The 21,245-nt window shown below is 48.0% G+C and overlaps 1 protein-coding gene across 3 annotated transcripts in view; it reads left to right on the forward strand.

The window, feature by feature from the left end:
- PPARA (peroxisome proliferator activated receptor alpha) overlaps positions 1–21,228 on the forward strand; it is a 71,221-nt gene extending 49,993 nt beyond the window's left edge. For all 3 annotated transcript variants that reach the window (XM_070453504.1, XM_020902080.2, XM_070453505.1), the window contains 5 exons: positions 579–739; positions 2,134–2,272; positions 3,179–3,381; positions 10,029–10,476; positions 14,523–21,228. In XM_070453504.1, coding sequence (XP_070309605.1) covers positions 579–739; positions 2,134–2,272; positions 3,179–3,381; positions 10,029–10,476; positions 14,523–14,770 — 1,199 coding nt within the window. In that variant the 3' untranslated portion in view covers positions 14,771–21,228. The remainder of the gene's footprint in view (positions 1–578; positions 740–2,133; positions 2,273–3,178; positions 3,382–10,028; positions 10,477–14,522) is intronic.
- The last annotated feature ends 17 nt before the right edge of the window (positions 21,229–21,245 follow it).

Raw genomic sequence — 21,245 nt, forward strand, 5'->3', positions numbered from 1 at the left:
TTAACAGTGTCTTCTGCAGAGCAGGAGTTTTTAATTTTAAGAAAGCCCAACTTCTTTTTTTCTTGGGTTGTGCTTCTGGGTTGCCCACATGGATTTTTATTGTCTTTCTGGTGCAATTTACTGAGTTAACAAGTACGAAAGCGCTAGAAGGGAGGATGCAAAAAAAAGCAAGTCTGTGTGGGATACTTCAGTTTCTGGCAATGAAGAATAAAGCTGTTGTGAGCATTCGTGTGTATAGGCTGCTCGGGAGGTGGCCCTTTTCTATAGGGCCAAGATTTGGTCCATTTTGTTTTGATTTTTATGGAGTGAAGAGTATAGTGTTTTTTGTTTTTTTTTTTTAGCTGGGGAGTCCCTGGCTGGGGGAGCTTCCAGATGTCCCCACCCTGGTCTCTGTGGGAGGGCTGGGCCAGGACTGACACAGGAAGGGAGCCCTACCCACCCGCTGAAGCCTCCCCAGCGAAAGCCCGGGGCAGTGGGGTGGGGGGGTGGTTAGGCGGGGATCAGATCCTCAGAAAGCTGGCCTAGATGATGGATAGTGAGAGCGTGGAAGTTCATCAACCTCCCCCTTCTTTTCCTAGACACCCTGTCCCCAGCCTCGAGCCCCTCGTCCGTCTCCTACCCCACGGTCCCTGGCAGCACTGAGGAGTCAACCAGTATCGCCCTGAACATCGAGTGTAGGATCTGTGGGGACAAAGCCTCTGGCTACCACTACGGCGTCCACGCATGTGAGGGCTGCAAGGTACGGGGACCCTGGATGCGGAGAAAAGCGGCCTTTCAGGGACTGCCTGTGCTTCCCTTTATTTTATACACAAATGTGTGTTGTTAGTGAGAAAGATCTGCTAAAGGGCGTCCCTGGTGGCTCCGCCTGCGGTGCAGGAGCCGCAGGAGATGCGGGCTCAGTCCCTGGGTGGGGAAGGTCCCCGGAGAAGGAAATGGCAACCCGCTCCAGTATTCTTGCCTGGAAAATGCCATGGACAAGAAGAGCCTGGCGGGCTACAGTCCACGGGGCGGCCCAGAGTCGGACACGACGGAAGTGGCTCCGTACACGCGCGTGAAAGCTGTCGATCAGAAACTGATCCCAGGAGCAGGCTCATTTCGCTCTGTGGATAGCCTGTGGCGTATCGCTGGGCTGCTCCTTATACGTGATGAGGCAAGTGTGCTGCTTGAAAGAGAATGAGCCACAGTGAGGCTGCTGCCTTCACGGGGACGCGAGGTCAGAGAGCTCCGGCGCACATGCTCTCTCCATCGTCCTCAGAAGGCCGCAGAGGGCGGTGGTCCTCCCGAGCATTCGGCCACGTCAGGACCCCGCAGCGCATGCCGGCCCACAGCCAGACCCTGGGCCAAGCCCTCCGCAGCCACTGCGGCACGCCCTGCAGTGTGCCCCTGGGGCCAGGGGCCTGCCCACCTGAACCGCGGGCCCCGCAGCGTGTGTCTTGCTCCTTGCAAAGTTGTCTTTCCACTGGGCCATGATTTAATCACCTTTGTTTACTTTGGGCTTTTTTAAAGTTGTTTCTCACTGGGTAAAGTTTAAGATGCTTTTATAAAGCAAGAAAGTTATTTACAACCAGCTGTCCTCCCTTTATTATATAATCTTTATCTTTTAGACAGTTTATGTTCTCCCATAAAAATGCTTAGAATATTTTCATCACCCATATGGACCTGTTCTCTGAGAAGAGAAAGTCACATCTGTAGAAATCTTAGCTGGGTGGAGTCACTCTTTGGGGGACTGTGTGTTTGCCTAGGTGAGGATGTATTGGTATTACTTTGAATTTTGCCTCATTTTCTTACTTTTCCTTTTCCAGGTAATGAAATTTCAAATTTTCAACTTGCCTCAATTATATCAGACTTTAAAAAGAAATTAAGAACTTTATTTATTTATTTGCCCGTGCTGTGCTGCGCGTGGGATCTCGTCCCCCAACCAGGGATCAAACCTGTGCCCCCTGCACTGGGAGCGCAGAGTCTTAACCACGGGCCACCAGGGAATCCCTACGTCGGACTTTTTAGATGAACCATTTCTCTACATTTAGTTCGTCTTAAAAGAGACAATAAATGAACAACAAGAAGCGTAAATAAAGGAATGACATTGATTCATCAGTGGTCCTACTCTTTAACAAACTGTATGTTAATCTGCAGGGTTTCTTTAGGCGAACGATTCGGCTGAAGCTGGTGTATGACAAATGTGACCGTAGTTGCAAGATTCAGAAGAAGAATCGGAATAAGTGCCAATACTGTCGTTTCCACAAGTGCCTTTCGGTTGGGATGTCCCATAATGGTAGGTAAGGTTGTCTCTCAAACTTCACCCACCCATGCCTCTGTCTGCCTCTCTCAGGGGCTCGGAATGGGCTGTACTTTGATGAACGTGCTGCAGCATTTAACACTCAGGTCATTTTGTAACACAAGAGCCTAAGAAAGTAAGTCTCAAAGAGCAGAGATCCAGTAGAGCTCTTGGAATTATGGTTAAAAACTTCAAATGGTGAAACTCGGATATAAGATTTTGCAACCAACTGTAAATCACAGAGATAATGTTCATATCTTACACATGAAGTGTGTGCCATTTCAAACATTTTACTATATTATAAGTTTAATTACATTCAATCATACTCTTATTTTAATATCTTTTTTTTGGCCATGTGGTATGTGAGATCCTTTCCCAATCAGGGATCAAACCCACGCTCCCTGCATTGGAAATGTGGAGTTCTAACCACTGGACCACCAGGGAAGGCCCCCTACTCTTATTTTAAAAACATGCCAACTACTACGTGAAAGTAAGTTTAAAATGATGTTCGCAAGAGTTGCATGTCTACCTTCTGAAGGAGAAAAATGTAACAGTTAACTCCTTCTAAGCTCACTTTCATCTCCTTGATTGGAAGGGTCAATTATATACTTAATGACATGAAGTGACCTTGAGCCCGTCCTATTGATGAAGTGAGTAATGGTGCTAATTTTTATTTTAACCTTTTGGTTTTAAAAGTCTGGGATATATGGAGTTTGAGTAGTACATTCACCTCTCCGAGGGAGAAAGCTGAGTCGCGGAAAAGTGCATTCTAATTTCCTAGTAATGTTCGGCCACAGTTTAACCCGTGGTGTGAACTTTCCCTGCAGCTGTTAGTCGTCACTCCCCGTTATGTCCTTCATTTCTCTGTTTTCCATGATTCCGTATCTCCCCTCCAATCCCCAGCGATTCGTTTTGGACGAATGCCAAGATCTGAAAAAGCAAAATTGAAAGCAGAAATCCTCACGTGTGAACATGACCTAGAAGATTCTGAAACCGCAGATCTCAAGTCTCTGGCCAAGAGGATTTATGAGGCCTACTTGAAGAACTTCAACATGAACAAGGTCAAGGCCCGGGTCATCCTTGCCGGGAAGACCAGCAACAATCCGGTGGGTGGCTCTGCTCTGCTTGTTACAGTCTGACGGGCTCCCTGGGCCACCCGTCAGCACGCGTCATAGCAGAGGGTAGAGGAAGTATGTTCTGAATGTTGAGAAAATAACATTTATCCCCAAGGCAAACAACAGACAATGCAATGCAAACATTTTCGTTCAGAGACTATGAAACTCAGCCTGACAGCAATTCCTATCCATTTGATCCACCTCAAAGCTCCCAGCAACCAAGTTAGTATACTGACTGTGTAATTAATGTGCCCCAAAACTCTGTTTAATAGTTTACCAGATTCTAGAGCTGTGTAAGTGATTTTTTTTTTTAATTTCAGAAGATGAAACCATTCCCTTCTGACTCAAAATGTGCCCTTGTATCCTTGCTCCTAAAAAAATACTCTCTCCTCTCCAGTGTTCCCCCTTCCTACCCACCCCTCATCTGCTTTTTCTCCAGGGAGAAGCAAATGACATCTCCAGGCTTAGAAGGGGTCCTCTTGTTTTCATTAACTTTATTTTTACTGTCTTTTGGACGGTTCTGGACCTTTTGGGAGCAACTAAGGATGTCCCTAGTGTACCTGGCCCCCACCCCACAGTGAGCCAAGCCTCTGTCTCCATTACAGGACTGATCTCAGAGTGGCCTTCAAAGCAGGGCATGGCCCGAGGTTGGCAAATCAAGACGTTCTGTCTCTTCCCTATGAGCATGGTGCAACAGGTTTAATCTGTACTAATGAGTAGCTCGAAGCCATCCCTGTTGGGAATTACAAGCTGGAACTTTTAGTCACAGGAAAGTAAAGCATTTCACAAGCTGCTTACTTTCATGAACACACCCAGCCTCTTTTTTACTGAGTCTTTTCATTCTTCGGTGATTTCTCCAATGAAATAGGCTGAGGTACTTTAGAAGGGTTTGAGCAAACTCTTGTTAAATTGGTAAAGCTGCACCCACGCCGGGCCAGCACAGACTCAGTCCTTTCCACATCACAGGGGTGAAAGCAAAGTAACCTTTCACCTTTGAATTTCTTTCCTGGAAATGACTGGTATAGCCCCAAGTTGTTGCTGTTGTTCAGTTGCTAAATCATGTCTGACTCTTCGCGACCCCATGGACTGCAGCACACCAGGCTTCCCTGTCCTTCACCACCTCCCAGAGTTTGCTCACTCATGTGCATTGAGTCGGTGATGCCACCCAACCATCTCATCCTCTGTCGTCCCCTTCTCCTCCCACCTTCAATCTTTGCCAGCATCAGGATCTTTTCCAGTGAGTCAGCTCTTCCCATCGGGTGGCCAAAGTATTTTAACTTCAGCCTCAGCATCAGTCCTTCGAATGAATAGTCAGGGTTGATTTCGTTTAGGATTGACTGGTTTGATCTTGTAGTCCAAATTTTTTATCTCTTTGAATCTTTTGAGATGTTGCTGAGATCTTCTACTTCTCCCTTGGGTTTTCAGAATATAAAGCAAACTTAAAAGTCATCTCTACTCTGAGCCAAACACTTTTGTTTAATATTAACTTGATTTCCGTACAGTATCTTTCCCATACCTCACTGAGGTCCACGTACTCCAAGGAGGAGCCCGTCACCCAAGGCCAGAGTGGAAACCTGCACAGTTGAGGACTATCACACAGTGACTTGGGGAGAGGAATCTGTGTTTTGGCCTTAAGGAAATAAATAATAGACAAGCAGTCTAGGACTGGGCTTCACTGGATAGGAAAAGTGAGTTCAGGGTACCGCTAAAGGTCCGTCTCTAGCTTCTGCCCCCACCTCCAAACCACCGCATCACGGGTACCAGCTGGAAAGGGAGTGTCCAGGGGACAGTCACTGCCTTTGATGACCCTGTTTGCTCCCAGGTGGGCTCACTTCCCACCCCATGCCCTGCATACATGGAGATGTGGCCCTTCTCCTGTCTATCTGGCCTGCCCAGAGCACGCCAGAGCTTGGAGCATCCAACTCGGGGCCACAGTCTCAGCTACTCCATCTGTGCTCAGACAGAGGCGGAGCTGCCCACGCACGGTGGGTCTTGGACTGACACCCGCTCCCACCACGCCCTGGGGTCTGGCCTGCTGTGCTTTGTTGAAATATCATACCTATAGCTTCAGTTGTCAGTAGGCTGAAAACATGCTGTTTTATACTGTATCGAGAAATGCGTAGTAAAACCTCATCAAGAGCTTGTTAGATAACGTCATCCAAAGCAATTCTACCAAATAACTCACAATTAAATTTCTCCTAAAAGATGGCGCTGCCTAAGTTTTCACAGAAAATGCTCTTTGAATGTGTTTCGGAAATGAACTCTTATAGGGAACACCGTTAACACACATAGAACACTTCAGGTGTGAGAAAACAAAAATGCTATCAGTCAGGGGAGCCTTCTGGACTTGGCCTGGAATGACCTGGGGTGGGTGCTACCCCACCCCAAGTGGGGCACTGGTGGTGAAGAAGCCACCTGCCCATGCAGAAGACCTAAAGAGGTGAGGTGTGGCCCCTGGGTCAGGGAGGTCTCCCGGAGGAGGGCATGCCAACCCACTCCAGTGTTCTTGCCAGAAGAATTCCTTGAACAGAGGAGTCTGGGGGGCTATAGTCCATAGGATCACAAAGAGGGTGACTAAAGGGACTTAGCACGCGTGCACGCACAATTCTGAGGGGAAAGTGGACAGCTTTCTGCCTTGTACTGTTTAAACTTTTTATGATGTGCTGGTTGATTTGAAATGACCACCTGTAACATCAGATATATTCATATTCATGCTTAAGTAGAAAAGGCTCCCTCTGAAGTTAAATGAAAGCTTCCAGGACTTCTAAAATAGCCTAGTGGATAATATTTCTCAATAAAGTTTGGCAAACTTTCAAGGTCTTACTCTACAATTTCTCTTTGGCTGTAACAAACATGATTTTAAATGTTCACACTTGTTTTGAATCCAAGCGGTTTCTAATTTTGCCTGTTAATGAGGCCTGCCTTCTAAAACCCAACTGAAAATTTTATAAAAATGAAATACTCGCTATGACCGAGGTCTTCATTTATGAGAGAATGCATCACGTAAAACTAGTCCAGGGCCGGCATCCTGGGCGTGTGTGCCGTCTCATACCGCCCCCCGCGCAGCGGGCCCTGTGCTGGGGTTTCATGCTCTCTGTCACTGTCTTGAAAGTCTTAATCGCTTCTGAGTAAGTGACTGGCATGTTGCACTAGGCCCTGAAAATTATGTAGCCAGTTTGTGCTAGTCCTATGAAATGTCCTACCAATAATAATAATAATAATAATAAAGAGGCATTCTGCAGTCAAACACTGGAAACCACTGCTTATGCTAACCCAGTTCTTTTTTTTAATAAATTTTTTTAGCAGGTGATTTCTTTTTTAAAAAATATTTATTTGGTCGCATCAGGTCTTCGCTGAGGCGTGAGGTCTTTCGTTGTGGCGCACAGACTCTCTAGTTTGGGTTCAGCAGCATGCGATGTGGGATCTTAGTTTCCTGACCAGGGGTTGAACCGGCATCCCCTGCATTGCAAGGCCTTAACCACTGGACCACCAGGGAAGTCCCTAACTCCATTCTTAAAGATCGACGGTGTACACTCATTATGTTAAAGATGCTGGCAGACCATAACTTCGTTTAGCTCAGTATTTTTCCAGTGTTTTTTTTTTAACAGCAAAACTCATTTTTAAAAAATTCATGGAACATTTTTATTCCTGCTGAATGTGCTTTTAAAAACTCAGTGATCTGTATAAAGTCAAGATGGCCTTATATTGTATTTTCTGCAATTGAGGGAATACTGCCATCTATACTTTAAAAAAATTTTTCTAGTCCACCTTAAATCCAAGCTCCAACTTCATAGAAATTGCCCCCAAACTTTCCCCCCAAAAGGTCAACCTGTCCTGCTTTTAAAGTCTTTGGAAAAAGATAGTTTTAGTCTTTCTCCATCAAACCTGAGATTGTTCGAAATTTGGCTTTAACTTTTGTATTCAGGATGTTTGCAGTCCTTCACAGATAATTTAAAAAATACTCCCTTGCCTCAGATGCGAAATCAGATCCTTTTTTTTTTTTTGGTTCAAGACTATCTTGCGAATTCTGATTCTGTTTAGACATTTCAAAGACAGTGCGTCAGATTATCCCAGCACCTCCGCTTCTGTGCCAGGTACCCACAGGTGCCCTGCAGGTGGCTCATCCCGATGCTCGTGAGCCCAGAAAGGGCACACGTCATGCCGTGGCGCCCGGAGGCACTGTCAGTGATGTGATTTGCCCACTTGCAGAGTGGTTCTTAAAATCACTGGGCTGCCCGTCCACTCAGTGTTTGTCCAGCGGGGACTGAACATCATGCCTCAGCCCGAGTCATCACCGGCCTGTAGAAGAGTCAGAGTGCTCCCTCGGAGACTGCTGTTTCTTCTGCTCCGCATAAAGACCTGGCTGCATTTTGGCTGCAGTGTTTATCTGTGCCTGTTTTCCCAAGCCCCACCAGATACACCGTCTCTTCTGAGCACACTGGCTCCAAATCCATGGCCCACCATCTTATCTGTCCTCCACTGTGTTAGTCTCTCAGTCCTGTCCGACTCTTTGCAACCCCATGGACTATAGCCCGTCAGCCTCCTCTGTCCATGGGATCTCCAGGGAAGACTACTGGAGTGGGTTGCCATCCCCTTTCCAGGGGATCTTCCTGGCCCAGGGATCGAACCCAGGTGTCCCGCATTCAAGGCAGATTCTTTCCCACCTGAGCTACCGGGGCAGCCCATTAGATCTTTATAAAATGATAGGACTGGTGAGTTTAGATGCACATGGTAAGGCCACATTTTGGGAGCTGCCACAAGCATTTGGAGATTGTGGAGACTGTCTCAGAATGTGGAGCAGCGGTGGGGAGATTTCAGTCTCCTGCACCAGGAAAGGGGGTCTTGCAAGTCTTTCCGGTTTATCCCCAGAGAGCAAGGGTTTAACAGTGCGTGTTTGTCTACTTCTACACAGATGCCAACTTTCTGAGTTACATTTATTTACATGCGAAATTTATTCATTCAATAGTCAGTGTTGGGTAAGTTATCTCTAACGTTCATAAAATGGAAAAACTAAAAATTACTGGTATGAATAATTTTCCTGGAGGAGGGCATGGCAATCCACTCCAGTATTCTTGCCTGGAGAATCCCATGGACAAGAGGAGCCTGGCAGGGCTATGGTCCATGGGGTCGCAAAGAGTCAGATACTACTGAAGCGACTTAGCACGCATGCACGTATGAATAATTTACCAAGTGAAAGTGAAGTTGCTCAGTCGTGTTTAACTCTTTGCAACCCCATGGACTGTAGCCCGCCAGGCTCCTCCATCCATGGGATTTTACAGGCACGAATACTGGAGTGGGTTGCCATTTCCTTCTCCAGGGGATCTTCCTGACCCAGGGATCGAACCTGGGTTTCCTGCATTGCAGGCAGATTCTTTACTGTCTGAACCACCAGGAAATCCCAACTTACCAAAAGTTTATAGTTAAAATAGCACATATTCCCCAATGATCAGTGACTATGATCATTTCATTTGTTTTATCACTTTTCATCGATTTAAATATGACTTTGCCAAAATAAACCCTAGGATTTGTTTTTTTAGAGTCTCTGGAATAAATGAACTATTATTGTTTATAGCTCAAGGCTTGAAGCCCTTGTAGCTCAGGGCTTCCCTTTTAGCTAAGTCGGTAAAGAATCTGCCTCAAGGCAGGAGACCCGGGTTTGATTCCTGGGTGGGAAGATCCCCTGGAGAAGGAAATGACTACCCACTCCAGTATTCTTGCCTGGAGTATCCCATGGACAGAGGAGCCTGGCGGGCTACAGTCCACGGGGTCACAAAGAGTCGGGCACGACTTAGCAACTAAACCGCTAAACCACCACCACCATTGCTTACAGAAGAAAAGAGTTATTGTAATGACTGGCTATTGCAGTAGTATTTGGGAATCCAGAGAAAATTATCAAATATTTAGAGTGCTTAGCTAATATTCTCTTTCTTGTGAGCTTTATTGCCAAAATCAGTACTTCCCTTTGTTGCTGCTGGCCGTGCTGCAAGGCGTGCGGGATCTTAGTTCCCTGACTAGGGACTGAACCCAGGCCCAAAGCAGTGGAGTCACTGAACCTGACGACTGGACTGCCAGGGAAGTCCTTCACTTCCTTAGCAGTGACATTCCCACCCAGTTTCAGGTGATGATGATGACTCTCTTTTTTGATGTGTGTTGAACTCTATTAAAAGTCCTTTTCAGCATTGAAACATGTATATTATCTAGGGTGAAACAGATCACCAGCCCAGGTTGGGTACATGAGACAAGTGCTCGGGCCTGGTGCACTGGGAAGACCCAGAGGGATCGGGTGGAGAGGGAGGTGGGAGGGGGGACGGGGATGGGGAATACATGTAAATCCATGGCTAATTCATTTCAATGTATGACAAAAACTACTGTAATGATGTAAAGTAATTAGCCTCCAACTAATAAAATTAAATAAATAAATAAATAAATAAAATTATGCATTTTATGTTAAAAAAATAAATAAATAAAAGTCCTTTTGTCCCCAGCTGATTTTGAGGTTGTTACGGATGAGGACTGTGTTTTGCACAGACTTTGATTCTCAGGTGGCTGAAATACGGTGACTACTCATCCGTTTCATGATAACTAAGCAGACAGCTTGTTGCCAATCATCCGACTGATTCCAGTGTCTTTATCTGCAGCCTTTCGTCATCCACGACATGGAGACGCTGTGCATGGCCGAGAAGACCCTGGTGGCCAAGCTGGTGGCCAACGGCATCCAGAACAAGGAGGCCGAGGTGCGCATCTTCCACTGCTGCCAATGCACGTCCGTGGAGACCGTCACGGAGCTCACGGAGTTCGCCAAGTCCATCCCGGGCTTTGCGAGCTTGGACTTGAACGACCAGGTCACTCTGCTGAAGTATGGTGTTTACGAAGCCATATTTGCGATGCTGTCTTCTGTGATGAATAAAGACGGGATGTTGGTAGCCTATGGGAATGGCTTCATAACCCGTGAATTCCTTAAAAGCCTAAGAAAACCCTTCTGTGACATCATGGAGCCCAAGTTCGACTTTGCGATGAAGTTCAACGCACTGGAGCTGGACGACAGTGATATCTCGCTCTTTGTGGCTGCTATCATCTGCTGTGGAGGTAGGCTGCTGATCTCCCGTCAGGGCCAGGGTGCTTCCGGCCTCCTGTCTCCAGGGCCTGGCAGCACTAAATCTGATGTGAGTGGGATGAAGCCGCCACTGGGGGGTGGGGGGTGGGGAGGGCGTCCAAGCTCCCACAGTGACACTAACCAGGATTCAGTGAGGAGATCCGTGTCGGATCATATTGCAGCAAAGGTAACTTCTCCTGTTTCAGAGCTTTCACTTTTTATTTTTAACCATTCTTACTTTATACTGGAGTGTAGTTGGTTTACAGTGTTGTCAGTTTCAGGTGTACGGCGAAGTGATTCAGATGCACACGCATGAACGTCTCTTCTTTTTCAGATTATTTTCCCGTTTAGGTTGTTACAGGATAAGGGTCCCCTGTGCCGCACAGTAGGTCTCTGCTGATTATTTCATGTGTGGCAGTGTGTCTATGTCAATCCCAATTCATGTTGCTTTATCTGCCTACCGAACAGGATATGTGGGTTCAGTCCCTGGGTCAGGAAGGTTCCACAGAGAAGGAAATGGCAACCCAGAGGAGCCTCCTGGGCTGCAGCTCATGGGGTCGCAGAAGAGTCAGGCACGGCTGAGTGAGTGAGTGACAGGACAGCAGCGCATTTGTAAAGTAGTAATGTGTCCCCTTTGGATCCACACAAACATATATTTTATTTGTAAGAGGATGTACTGTATCAGGGCTTTCTTGGTGGCTCAGACAGTAAAGAATCTGCCTGCCTGTAATGCAGGAGACCTGGGTTCGATCCCTGGGTCAGGAAGATCCCCTGGAATGGCAAGGGATTGGCAAGGGAATCCAACCCACGAAGGGAATGGCAACCCACTCCAGTAATAAAATATATTAGGGGGCATTTTCCTGGTGGCTCAGCAGTAAAGAACCCATTTGTCAATGCAGGAGATGCAGGTTTGATCCCTCGATTGGGAAGATTCCCTGGAGAAGGAAATGGCAACCCACTCCAGTATTCTTGCCTGGGAAATCCCATGGACAGAGGAGCCTGGTGAGCTACAGTCCATGGGGTCCCAAAGAGTCAGGCATGACTGAAGAATTAAATGACAACAAAATATATTAAGTATCATTAATAATTAAAATTTACTGATATCTATTATTATCATGGGCTTCCCTTGTGGCTCAGCTGGTAAAGAATCCGCCTGCAATACAGGACACCTAGGTTTTATCCCTGGGTTGAGAAGATCCCCTGGAGAAGGGAAAGGCTACCCACTCCAGGATTCTGGCCTGGAGAATTCCATGCACTGTATAGTCCATGGGGTCGCAAGGAGTCAGACACGACTAAGTGACTTTCACTTTCATTATTATCATACCCACTATTATATATCAGATATAATTGTAGTAATATTACAATGTATATGTGTTATAATAACACCATCATATTCAGTCAGCCTCCATACTCGTTGGTTCTGCAACTGAAGAATCAACCGTGGATGGAAAACATGCAGAAAAAAAAATTCCAGAAAGTTCCAAAAAACAGAACTTCAATTTGCCATACACTGGCAACTGTTCACATACTGTTTACACTGAGGCATTGCAGGTGGTCTAGAAGTGATGTAATATGTTTGAGAGGATGTGCACAGGTTATGGACCATTTTATGTAAGGGGCTTGAGCTTTCATGGATTTAGGTGTTTCAGTTCAGTTCAGTTCAGTTGCTCAGTCATGTCTGACTCTTTGCAACCCCATGAACCGCAGCATGCCTAGGCCTCCCTGTCCATCACCAACTCCCAGAGTCTACCCAAACCCATGTCCATTGAGTCAGTGATGCCATCCAACCGTCTCATCCTCTGTCGTCCCCTTCTCCTCCTGCCCTCAATCCTTCCCAGCATCAGGGTCTTTTCAAATGAGTCAGCTCTTCCCATCAGGTGGCCAAAGTACTGGAGTTTCAGCTTCAGCATCAGTCCTTCCAATGAACACTCAGGAATGATCTCCTTTAGGATGGACTGGTTGGATCTCCCAGCAGTCCAAGGGACTCTCAAGGGGTCCTAGAACAATCCCCACAGATACCATGGGACGACCGTGTTATAACTCTTATTATATCTTGTGTCCATGTTGCAGACAGTATTCTATAAAGTGCCACACGGATGTTAGTCCAGTTGCTGTCTGTATTGGTGTACTTATGCAATTTCATAATGAAAACATCAGTAGTCAGCTAACAGGTATGACTGCACAGTATGCTTTGCCAGAGGAAATGGATTCCAGTGAAGGAAAACCTGGCACTCTGTGCAGGGAGCTAGCTCTGCAGAGTTTTGGCTCAGCCTCCCATTCCTTTAAATAGCCCTGTCCTGGGTCTAAGAAGGTCATCCCTCTATTGTAAACTCAACCCCACCCAGCCACGAGGGAGACCCGAGGGGCCACTGCTGCCTGAAGCTGTAGCGTCCCCTGTGAGTCCCTCACTCGCGGAATTGAGGCTGACCGCAGTGGCCCCGACTCTGGACACAGAGCTGGGTGAGGGTGGCCCAGCTCCGCGAGGTCTGTCCCTCTGGCCATCCAGCTGGGCACAGTCAGGTGGAGGTAAAAAGCAGAGTGGCAAGGCAGTCGTACATAATCTGTCACTGTCCTTTGCATGCTCAAGATGCAGTGTGGTGGGGAAAGTGATGCATGACTGTTTATATAAGTAGTGTGACCACAGTTTTATAAAAGAAATTATAATCAGATCAGAAAAATATCTGGTGAGACATACATGAAATCTATATGATGGGGCTACAATTATGAAGTGGGATTCACTTATTATTTTTTTAAAACTTCTCTCTTTAAAAACCTAATATTTATTTTACAACCTCTGCCCCACCCCCCCACCCCACCTCACCCCCTGCCAAAAATGACAAGTCCATATTTTTCACAACACTTTTGAAAACCCTAGTGATGTGTGGGATTCCAAAGAGAGCGCTGCCTGTTGAGTATGGATGGCGGGGGCTGATCTTTCTGGATCTTTCGGGATGCGCGGTCTGAGCTGTCCCAGGTGCGGGTGCCCGTGTCTGAGCCACCCTGGGGAGGTCACCTGGTGTCCACCTCGCTTTTCCTGCTCCAAGCCTCACATGTCGCCTCTCCAGGTGTCCTCAGCCCTGTCGCCAGCCTGTATCCATCCCCTCATTCCTTTCTGGCTCCACCTACTTTTTGGCTGATTTATATTAGAAGGTGGGCTTCCCAGATGGCACAGTAGTAAAGAATTTTCCTGCCAACGCAAGAAACATAAGAGACGTGAGTTCAACCCCTAGGTCGGGAAGATCGCCTGGAGAAGGAAATGGCAACCCACTCCAGGATTCTCGCCTGGGAAATCCCATGGACAGAGGAGCCTGGGGGGTCGCAGAGAGTCAGACACGACTGAAGCGACTGAGCACACATATTCACACACATGAGAAGGTGCCTGGAACGGCGCTTTGTACCACAAAACCTATGTTGCACATAATCACACTCCTCAAGCATTGTTGAAATGGAGTACCTAAGAAGATGCAGGAAGAAGGATATCATTTTCCATATTAGGCACAAGTAGGTTGTATGTATAGCTGCTACTCCTAATGTTTTGGGGGTTTTCCCCTGACAGGTGGCCATCAGATAAACTCTAAATGAAGTAGTCACCCTGTAAGCTAGCTAGTGGTTTTAAGGTCATAGAAATACTGAGAGGGACTTCCCTTGTGGTCCAGCAGCTAAGGCTCCTCGAGGCCGGTGGAGAGGGCCCAGGTTCAATCCCTGATCAGGGAACTAGATCCCACATGCCCCAGTGAAGATAGAAGATTCCGTGAGTTGCAGCCGTGACCTGTTGCAACCAAATAAATAAAATACATTTTAAAAAAAGAAAAGAAATATTTAGGAACGAGTATTCCTCCTGTTTATCCCAGGCCCAGCGATTTGGGAAAAATGTAGTTCTGTCTTCTAGGCAAGTGGACTGTGTGTAAAGGAGGCTGAGCTTTGGGTAAGAAACGCAGAGTCCGGTCAGGATGTTTGGTTTCTCAGAACGGAAGCCTGTTACTAGGCACTAACGTGCTGGTTACGCCACTGAAACCTCTCTCCTCTCTCCTGAGGGTAGATCGGCCCGGCCTCCTAAACGTAGGACACATTGAAAAAATGCAGGAGGGCATTGTGCACGTGCTCAAACTCCACCTACAGAACAACCATCCTGACGACGTCTTCCTCTTCCCAAAACTCCTGCAAAAGATGGCAGACCTGCGGCAGCTGGTCACAGAGCACGCGCAGCTGGTGCAGGTGATCAAGAAGACGGAGTCGGACGCCGCCCTGCACCCGCTGCTGCAGGAGATCTACAGGGACATGTACTGATGCCCTGGCCGCGCACGCGGAAGGGGCTTCTGGCGGGTTTTCAGAGGGGACAGCACTACAGTGGAGCGATGGGAGCAACGCAGCTTTGCACAGATGTCCACCATGGAAGCCTTGGAACCACGGGAAGTATGCTCGCTAGGTAACCGGCACGCTATTCCACGTTTCTTTTTTGTAACCACTTCTGAGAGCAGTGCAGAGTCTTGAGATGCTGGTGAGGAGCAGCTGCTAGTCAGGACTTGGGAAATGATGGGGAATGGTGTTCAGCGGTCTGATTTTTAATGTGCCTGATGTGAATCAATGCAGATTTCTTTATATCGTGTTAGGAATTTATCAGTGCATTAACCTCAAAATACGTGGTCTGTCTTCCCTTTTTACCGCTTTTTGACTGTTGTGCTCTTTTATAATTTTGAAAACTAATCAGCACTTTTAAACTTTTATAATCCTGTAAACATAGATGTCTCCAAAGGTTAAGTATTTTAAAAGCAGTGAAATATTTATTTGGAAGACTTCGGTTCTGTTTCCTGAATTCGAAGAAAGACAACGTGCTATTTTTGAATCACAGGATTTAGAATGTCAAAGAATGATTTCAATAAGCTTATCAAAATGCATCGGTTGTTTCGTTTAAGTTTGCTGTTTTTGTGGTTGTAAGTAGTATGTGGAAAAGCCTGTTCCCAGGCGTGTGTAGAAGATTCCAGAAAGCCATGTCTCAAGGCCCCTCTGGACTCGATCCCCTCCCTGTTTTAAGCTAGCACCTGTGGTCAACAGGAACAAGAGGGACTCTGAAGTGTAGTCCGCTTCCCATTCCTCTCGGCTCGATTCCCTATCAAGTCTGAATACACTGAGCCGAGCTGTTTGGGGGCCAGGGTCGTGTCTCCAGGGGCAAACTGACAAGTTATTTGTGAATCTTGCTCCAGGCCCCCTCTGTCAAGGCAGCTCCTTGGTCTTTTTCTACGTTGCTTTTCTAATATGCAGCTTTCTTTCTTTTTAACCCCTGTTGGTGGTAGCTGCTCCCTGGGGTGGAGAGGACAAGGCACCTGTAACTTTATAGCGTGGGGGTGGGGACAGGGGTCTTATCTGGAGAATGGGCCTGGGTGGGGGGCAGGGTTGGGGGGTGGAAATGAAATGGTTTTATTTGGTCTCAGGATTCACAGCAGGCCGGTGGTTTTTGCAAGGATTTCAAGAGTTGTCTCCTTTTCCAGCTACATATATAAGGTGGTTTTACCAAAATCTAAAATGTCTGATTCAGCCTTAAAGGTCAAGTTTTCAACCTCAGTCCAGTTTGGAGGCAGTGTGGATTATGGTTTTTGTCTAGAGCACATGGTCCTGTCCACCACCTGGATTAACTGTCCTGTCAGAGAGCTGCCAGAGTACCTCCCCACCCCATAGCCGGTTCAGCCCCTGGATGCCTCCTGGGCCAGCAGCACTTTTGACCCTTGATGTCCCTCCCCCTCTGTCTATAGGACATTTGGTTCTAGAATGTCATTATTATCTGCTGTTAAAGAATGGCTAGGATTGAATTTGAAAAAGTCCCCAAGATCAGCATTATCATACAAAAAACTAAGACTTCAGCTTAAAAAAGAGCAAGCCTTACAATTAGGACATCTTTGTACATGTTATACATTCGGTGATGCTTTTATCTTTTATTTTTAAGATGCAATCAAAGGACCTGCTGGAAACAAATGAAAGCATTTCCTCTTTAGAACTGATGCCAGTCAGGGGTCACCCTAAGTCAGAAAGGAGGTGAGCTTTGAGTCACAGGTGCACCTGTGTCCCCGTTCTTCCCTGAGATGGGAACTCCCTGGGCTGACTCCCACAGCCTGGAGGCCTGTGGCTCGTGTGAGTCTTGGGGTTGCGGGCTGGATCCTGTGTGTGTACCGCCTCTTGCTCTGGTGTTTCGGGACAGGTCTATGCACAGAGACACAGCTTTGGAAAGTGAGGCTCAAGCCTCAGGCTTTCAGAAGACTTGTTGGTTCTGTTTAGCTTTTCGTAGGACCTATCTGAAACCGCTCCCAACTCATGCTTGCCACTGAACAAGCTGACTGCTGGCCCAGCCTCTGCATCCACGGTGTCAGCAAGCATTTGGTCCTCTTGGGGTCCGGCCAGACCACCAGGGAAGCCCATGGTGAAGCCACAGAGGACCTTGGCCTGAAAGCAACCTGACATTGTTCACTTGTTAATAGGAAAAAATTCACTTGAAATAACAGAGCCACTCATTGCCACTCAGAATATCTGGGGTCACACAATCAGAGATTTCTCTGAGCATTGATAGTCAAATTATGGATGAATTATTCACCAGTTTAGTATATGGTAGTGTTTCAAACAGGAGCTATCGAAGGAGCATGCTTCTTGCTTGTGAGGTTTTAGCAGACATCAGCATAAGGTCCAGTGGAAGCGGGTTCCAGAAACTTCAGATGACCAGTGTAGAGCCAGCCGCCCACGGTGCTGGATGCAGGTCATGGTGGGACCCCCCCTTTCACCACCTTGATCTGTCTTAAGCCACTGTTTAAACCTGGTTCTTCGTTCTCTCACTTAACACCAAGTGCCAAACTCCCCAGAGGCCACAGACTACCGGAGGCCTTTGTCTGGACAGGTGGACCATGGGGCCTCTGGGCCGCCCTGCTGCCCCCAGTGGCCCTCCTCTCTGCCTCCTGGGCACTTCCGGTGGGGGTCCCACGGGCTCACTTCTGCCCCCGCCACACTGCGAGAAGCCTGAGGGCTGCACACGCAGGACACCGCCTCCCTGACGTCCAGTGTCAGAGGAGCAGTTTGACGGCAGCCCTGCCCGCTGCCCGCCTGGCCTCCGGGAGCCCTGTGACCTCTACACAGCTTTCTGGGGAGAGGGGTTCAAAGCATCTTCCCAAAGAGTGTTCACGCATAGGTGTCAACGGTGACTGTGAACCGAAGGGAAAGAATTCCAGAATGCCTGAGAGCCGGCCCTGTTAAAGTGAGCCCTCCTTCCGATTTAACAGCACAGAACGCGGCAGCCTATGATCTGATCAGAAGCTCCAGGCACAGGTAGGGCCCTTGTTTGGATGATTGATGATGAGAAAGCTATTAATTGAGCAGCTACTATTTCCCCAAATCTGCAGCTGGACAGCCACGTCGATAGGGCCGTCACGAGCCTCTGTTAAATCTAAGGTCCATGGAGCACTGGGGCCTTCGGTGCATCCCTAGTCAGACCGTCTGTGATCAGGGCTCAGAGACTGTGTGCCCACCTCTGCTGTGTGCACCCTGAGACACGGAAGCCTATGTGGATTTTTAAAGGAAATTTTATCATTTAAAGGGAGCCTTGGAAATTCCCCACTGGTCCAGGGGTTAGGACTCCGCGCCTTCGCTGCTGAGGGCCCAGGTGCCTGGCCCACCCAGGGCCTGCCTCCTCCGCAGCTTCACCTGCTGGCCGAGGGGGAGCCTGCTCACAGGGAGATGCTGGCAGGCGAGAGCAGAGAGAGAGGTCTCTGTGCAAGCCTTCGGCAGCTGCGGCTCCCTGCGCCTCCGCCCCCAAGTCACACCTGAGCCCCTCTCTGCCTGACTCCTTTTCAAGCCACTGTGACACCAGACGTTTTGACGACTCACGGCCGGATGCATGACAGAGAGCTTCTTTTGTCTTGACCCAATGACCACACTCATCTCTGGAATGTCTTTAAAAGTCCTATTTAAATATAAGTCCACTGTTTCAACCAAGGAGTCAGGTGCTTCCAGCTAAGACCAACTTGGCCACTGGCCTGGCCTTCAGTAGGGGCTTCCAGGGACCCTGGAAAACCAGTCACCTGAAAGTGCCTCTTCAACCTGCACGGCCTTTCAAAACGTGGATCCTGCGAGGAAGACATGCAGGTGCTCCCGGCTCGGAAGGTCTGCCTGGTCCCCTGGGGTGACAGATTCTCGGCAACGAAATCTCTGCCTGGAGCGGTCAGCTAAGGGGACTCCTGCCTCGGCTCTCCAGACGGCATGGCCCGCCTGCAGCAGGGGGGCCCCGTGGACCGCCCTGTGGGGAGGAGTGGACGGAGGGCCGTGGCAGTGAGCGCTGACCAGCGGCCTGAATGCTGCCAATAGTGCCCTTCTCCCTGCGCATGCTCCCCCTTCCCAGGAATAGGACTTTTCCGGGGGCACGCTTTCCTCCGGGGAACTTCTCTCCAAGAAGACCCAAGATTAGGCTCCAAAGGTTGAAGTCTGAGTGTTGGCTGAGATTTACATCTATTTTTAGGCACCATTTTTTAGCACAATTAGGAAAATGGCTACCAACCCTCAGCAGAGACACACACCAGAGTGAAAGCAAGGGCAGCAGCTCGGTCTGACTGGGAATATAGGAGGCCCTCCTCCTTCTCTGGGAACTGCCGGACAAACTAAACTAAACTAAAGTGCTCTACGGGAAAAAAAGACATGTCTTCAAAGTCACTTCAAGAGTTACATAACGCTTTCCACGATGCTGTTTCTGTGGGGTGCGGCAGGTTCCTACTTTATTCCCATAGAGTGGGCTGCTATGGGCGTGGCCCACTTATTAGAGCAGAGAGGCTGCTGCCTGAGGCTGACTTCCACACGCCTTTTCCTGGCTTGGGGCGCCCAGACTCCTCAGATCTAGTCTGCTTCTCAGAATTTCAGCTTGAGGCAGAAGTATAACCCCCCTGAGGCAGAAGTATAACCCCCCTGAGGAAGAGGGGGCCACGTGATGTGGTTCAGCTGGAACCCTCTGCACAGAACAGACCACACTGCACCCACGCCAAGGTCACATCTTGATTGAGCAACTCATAACATAGAGGACCTCGGGGCCCCCGTGGCTGTTAAACACATTATTTGGGGGGAAAAAAAATCAAATACCAATTTTTTACATCGCAAAACAGCAAACTGAGACCCGGGTCCGTTTTTTTCATTTAAAAATGTGTTTGCTAGTTTGGGTCGAATGTGAACAGCGTCCCCGCTTCCCCCAGAGAAGGTAACACAGCAGCCTCCTCTTCTCTTGCCTTCCCGGCCCCCCGACCCCCAGCGGCGTGGTGACCAGTACAGCATCGTGCCCGCCGGAGCACAGACAAGACCCCACGACCAGCCCTGCCTCCTGGGACAGAAGGTGGGGGCCACGGGGTGAGAGGCCCTGAAGACGAGTAGCTGATCTTTTCCAGGAAAAATCATTCGCTTTGGGGAAGTTTCTTTTTAAAGGCACAGATGGTCTGGTCCTTTTTTCAGGCCTAAAAAACAACGTACCTCACACGAGATGGATACCACTCAGTGCCCTATAGTTACAGTATTTGTGTTCGAGTATCACTTTTCTTTTTTCCTACACGGTATGGTAAAAGGAACTATGTTAATAGCTATATCTTAAATACTGTGATTTGAGGGTTTTTTAAAAATCCTAATATTTTACTAACCTACAATCATGCATCTAACAACAAACATTGGGATTTTTCTGAAATCAGTGTGAACTGATGTATACTGTTTAGTAGCCTGGCTCTTGGACCTGTTGGAAACACAGAAAAAGCTGAAACGTCACAACAGAAATACAACTGCATGCGCACACAGGCCCGCCCCTTCCCAGACATCCCCGCCCCCCCGCCCCACATGCACACACGCACACACGTCTGAGCTTTCCTTCTCTTCTGAGCCACCTGGAATTTATTTCCCTGTAAATCTGTTCTCTTCATCATTTCGCACAGGCAAGCCTGTCTATCAGCAAGGCAGACCCATGGTCCCGCTGGAGGAACTTCTGTGTAGTAAGCAGCTGTCTGCTCTTCAGGTAATTACTACCTGGGGGTTGTTACCAAAGAGCTCTGCACTCTGAGAGATGCTAAGACAGGGACTCTCGTCAGCTGCGCTGGCAGCCTCCAGCGGAAGCCACGGACCCCGTGCATCTCCCAGGCGACCTGTTCCAAACCTGGGCGGGCTTCTTCCTGACATGCGTCTGTGCCTGGGGCACATGGAGCACAGAAGCCTTTGCCAGACGGCGGCAGAGCCATGCAGTTTCCAAAGCCAGGACTGGGCCTGATCCCTTGGTGTGTGTTGGTCCGTTACTGTTCTTGGTGCCTTAATGCTCTCAAAGCATTTAGGGGCTGACAGACCCCTTGCATTTCATACTAAACAGGAGCAATTCCAAAGCAGAGCTTTTCTGGGTAGGCTCCAAATGACCTCTGAGTCTCAGCCCCCTGGGTGTGATCGGTGGGGCACCTGGGGTCAGGGAAGCTGGGGTATGCAGAGGACAGCGAGTGGGATCTCCTTGGTCACTTTCCTGGTGGTCGTGCCAGGCAATTAGAAAATGGCTATAAAATAACGTTAATTTAAATTTTAAAAAAATGGATCTTATTCATTTTCCCTTTAGGAGATTGAACTGATCATATATATTAATTTCTATCCTAAATTGATGGGAACTTATATGTTTGGAATGTCCTACTGTAAGACTGATGAATGTAAAGAGTTAATTTCAGGGTACAGTATTGCCTTAATGGTTTTAAAAAATAAACTATTTTTAAAAATTATTTGGGGAGTTTTGAGT

Source organism: Odocoileus virginianus, chromosome 23, assembly GCF_023699985.2.
Source record: "Odocoileus virginianus isolate 20LAN1187 ecotype Illinois chromosome 23, Ovbor_1.2, whole genome shotgun sequence".
Classification (NCBI taxonomy): domain Eukaryota; kingdom Metazoa; phylum Chordata; class Mammalia; order Artiodactyla; family Cervidae; genus Odocoileus; species Odocoileus virginianus.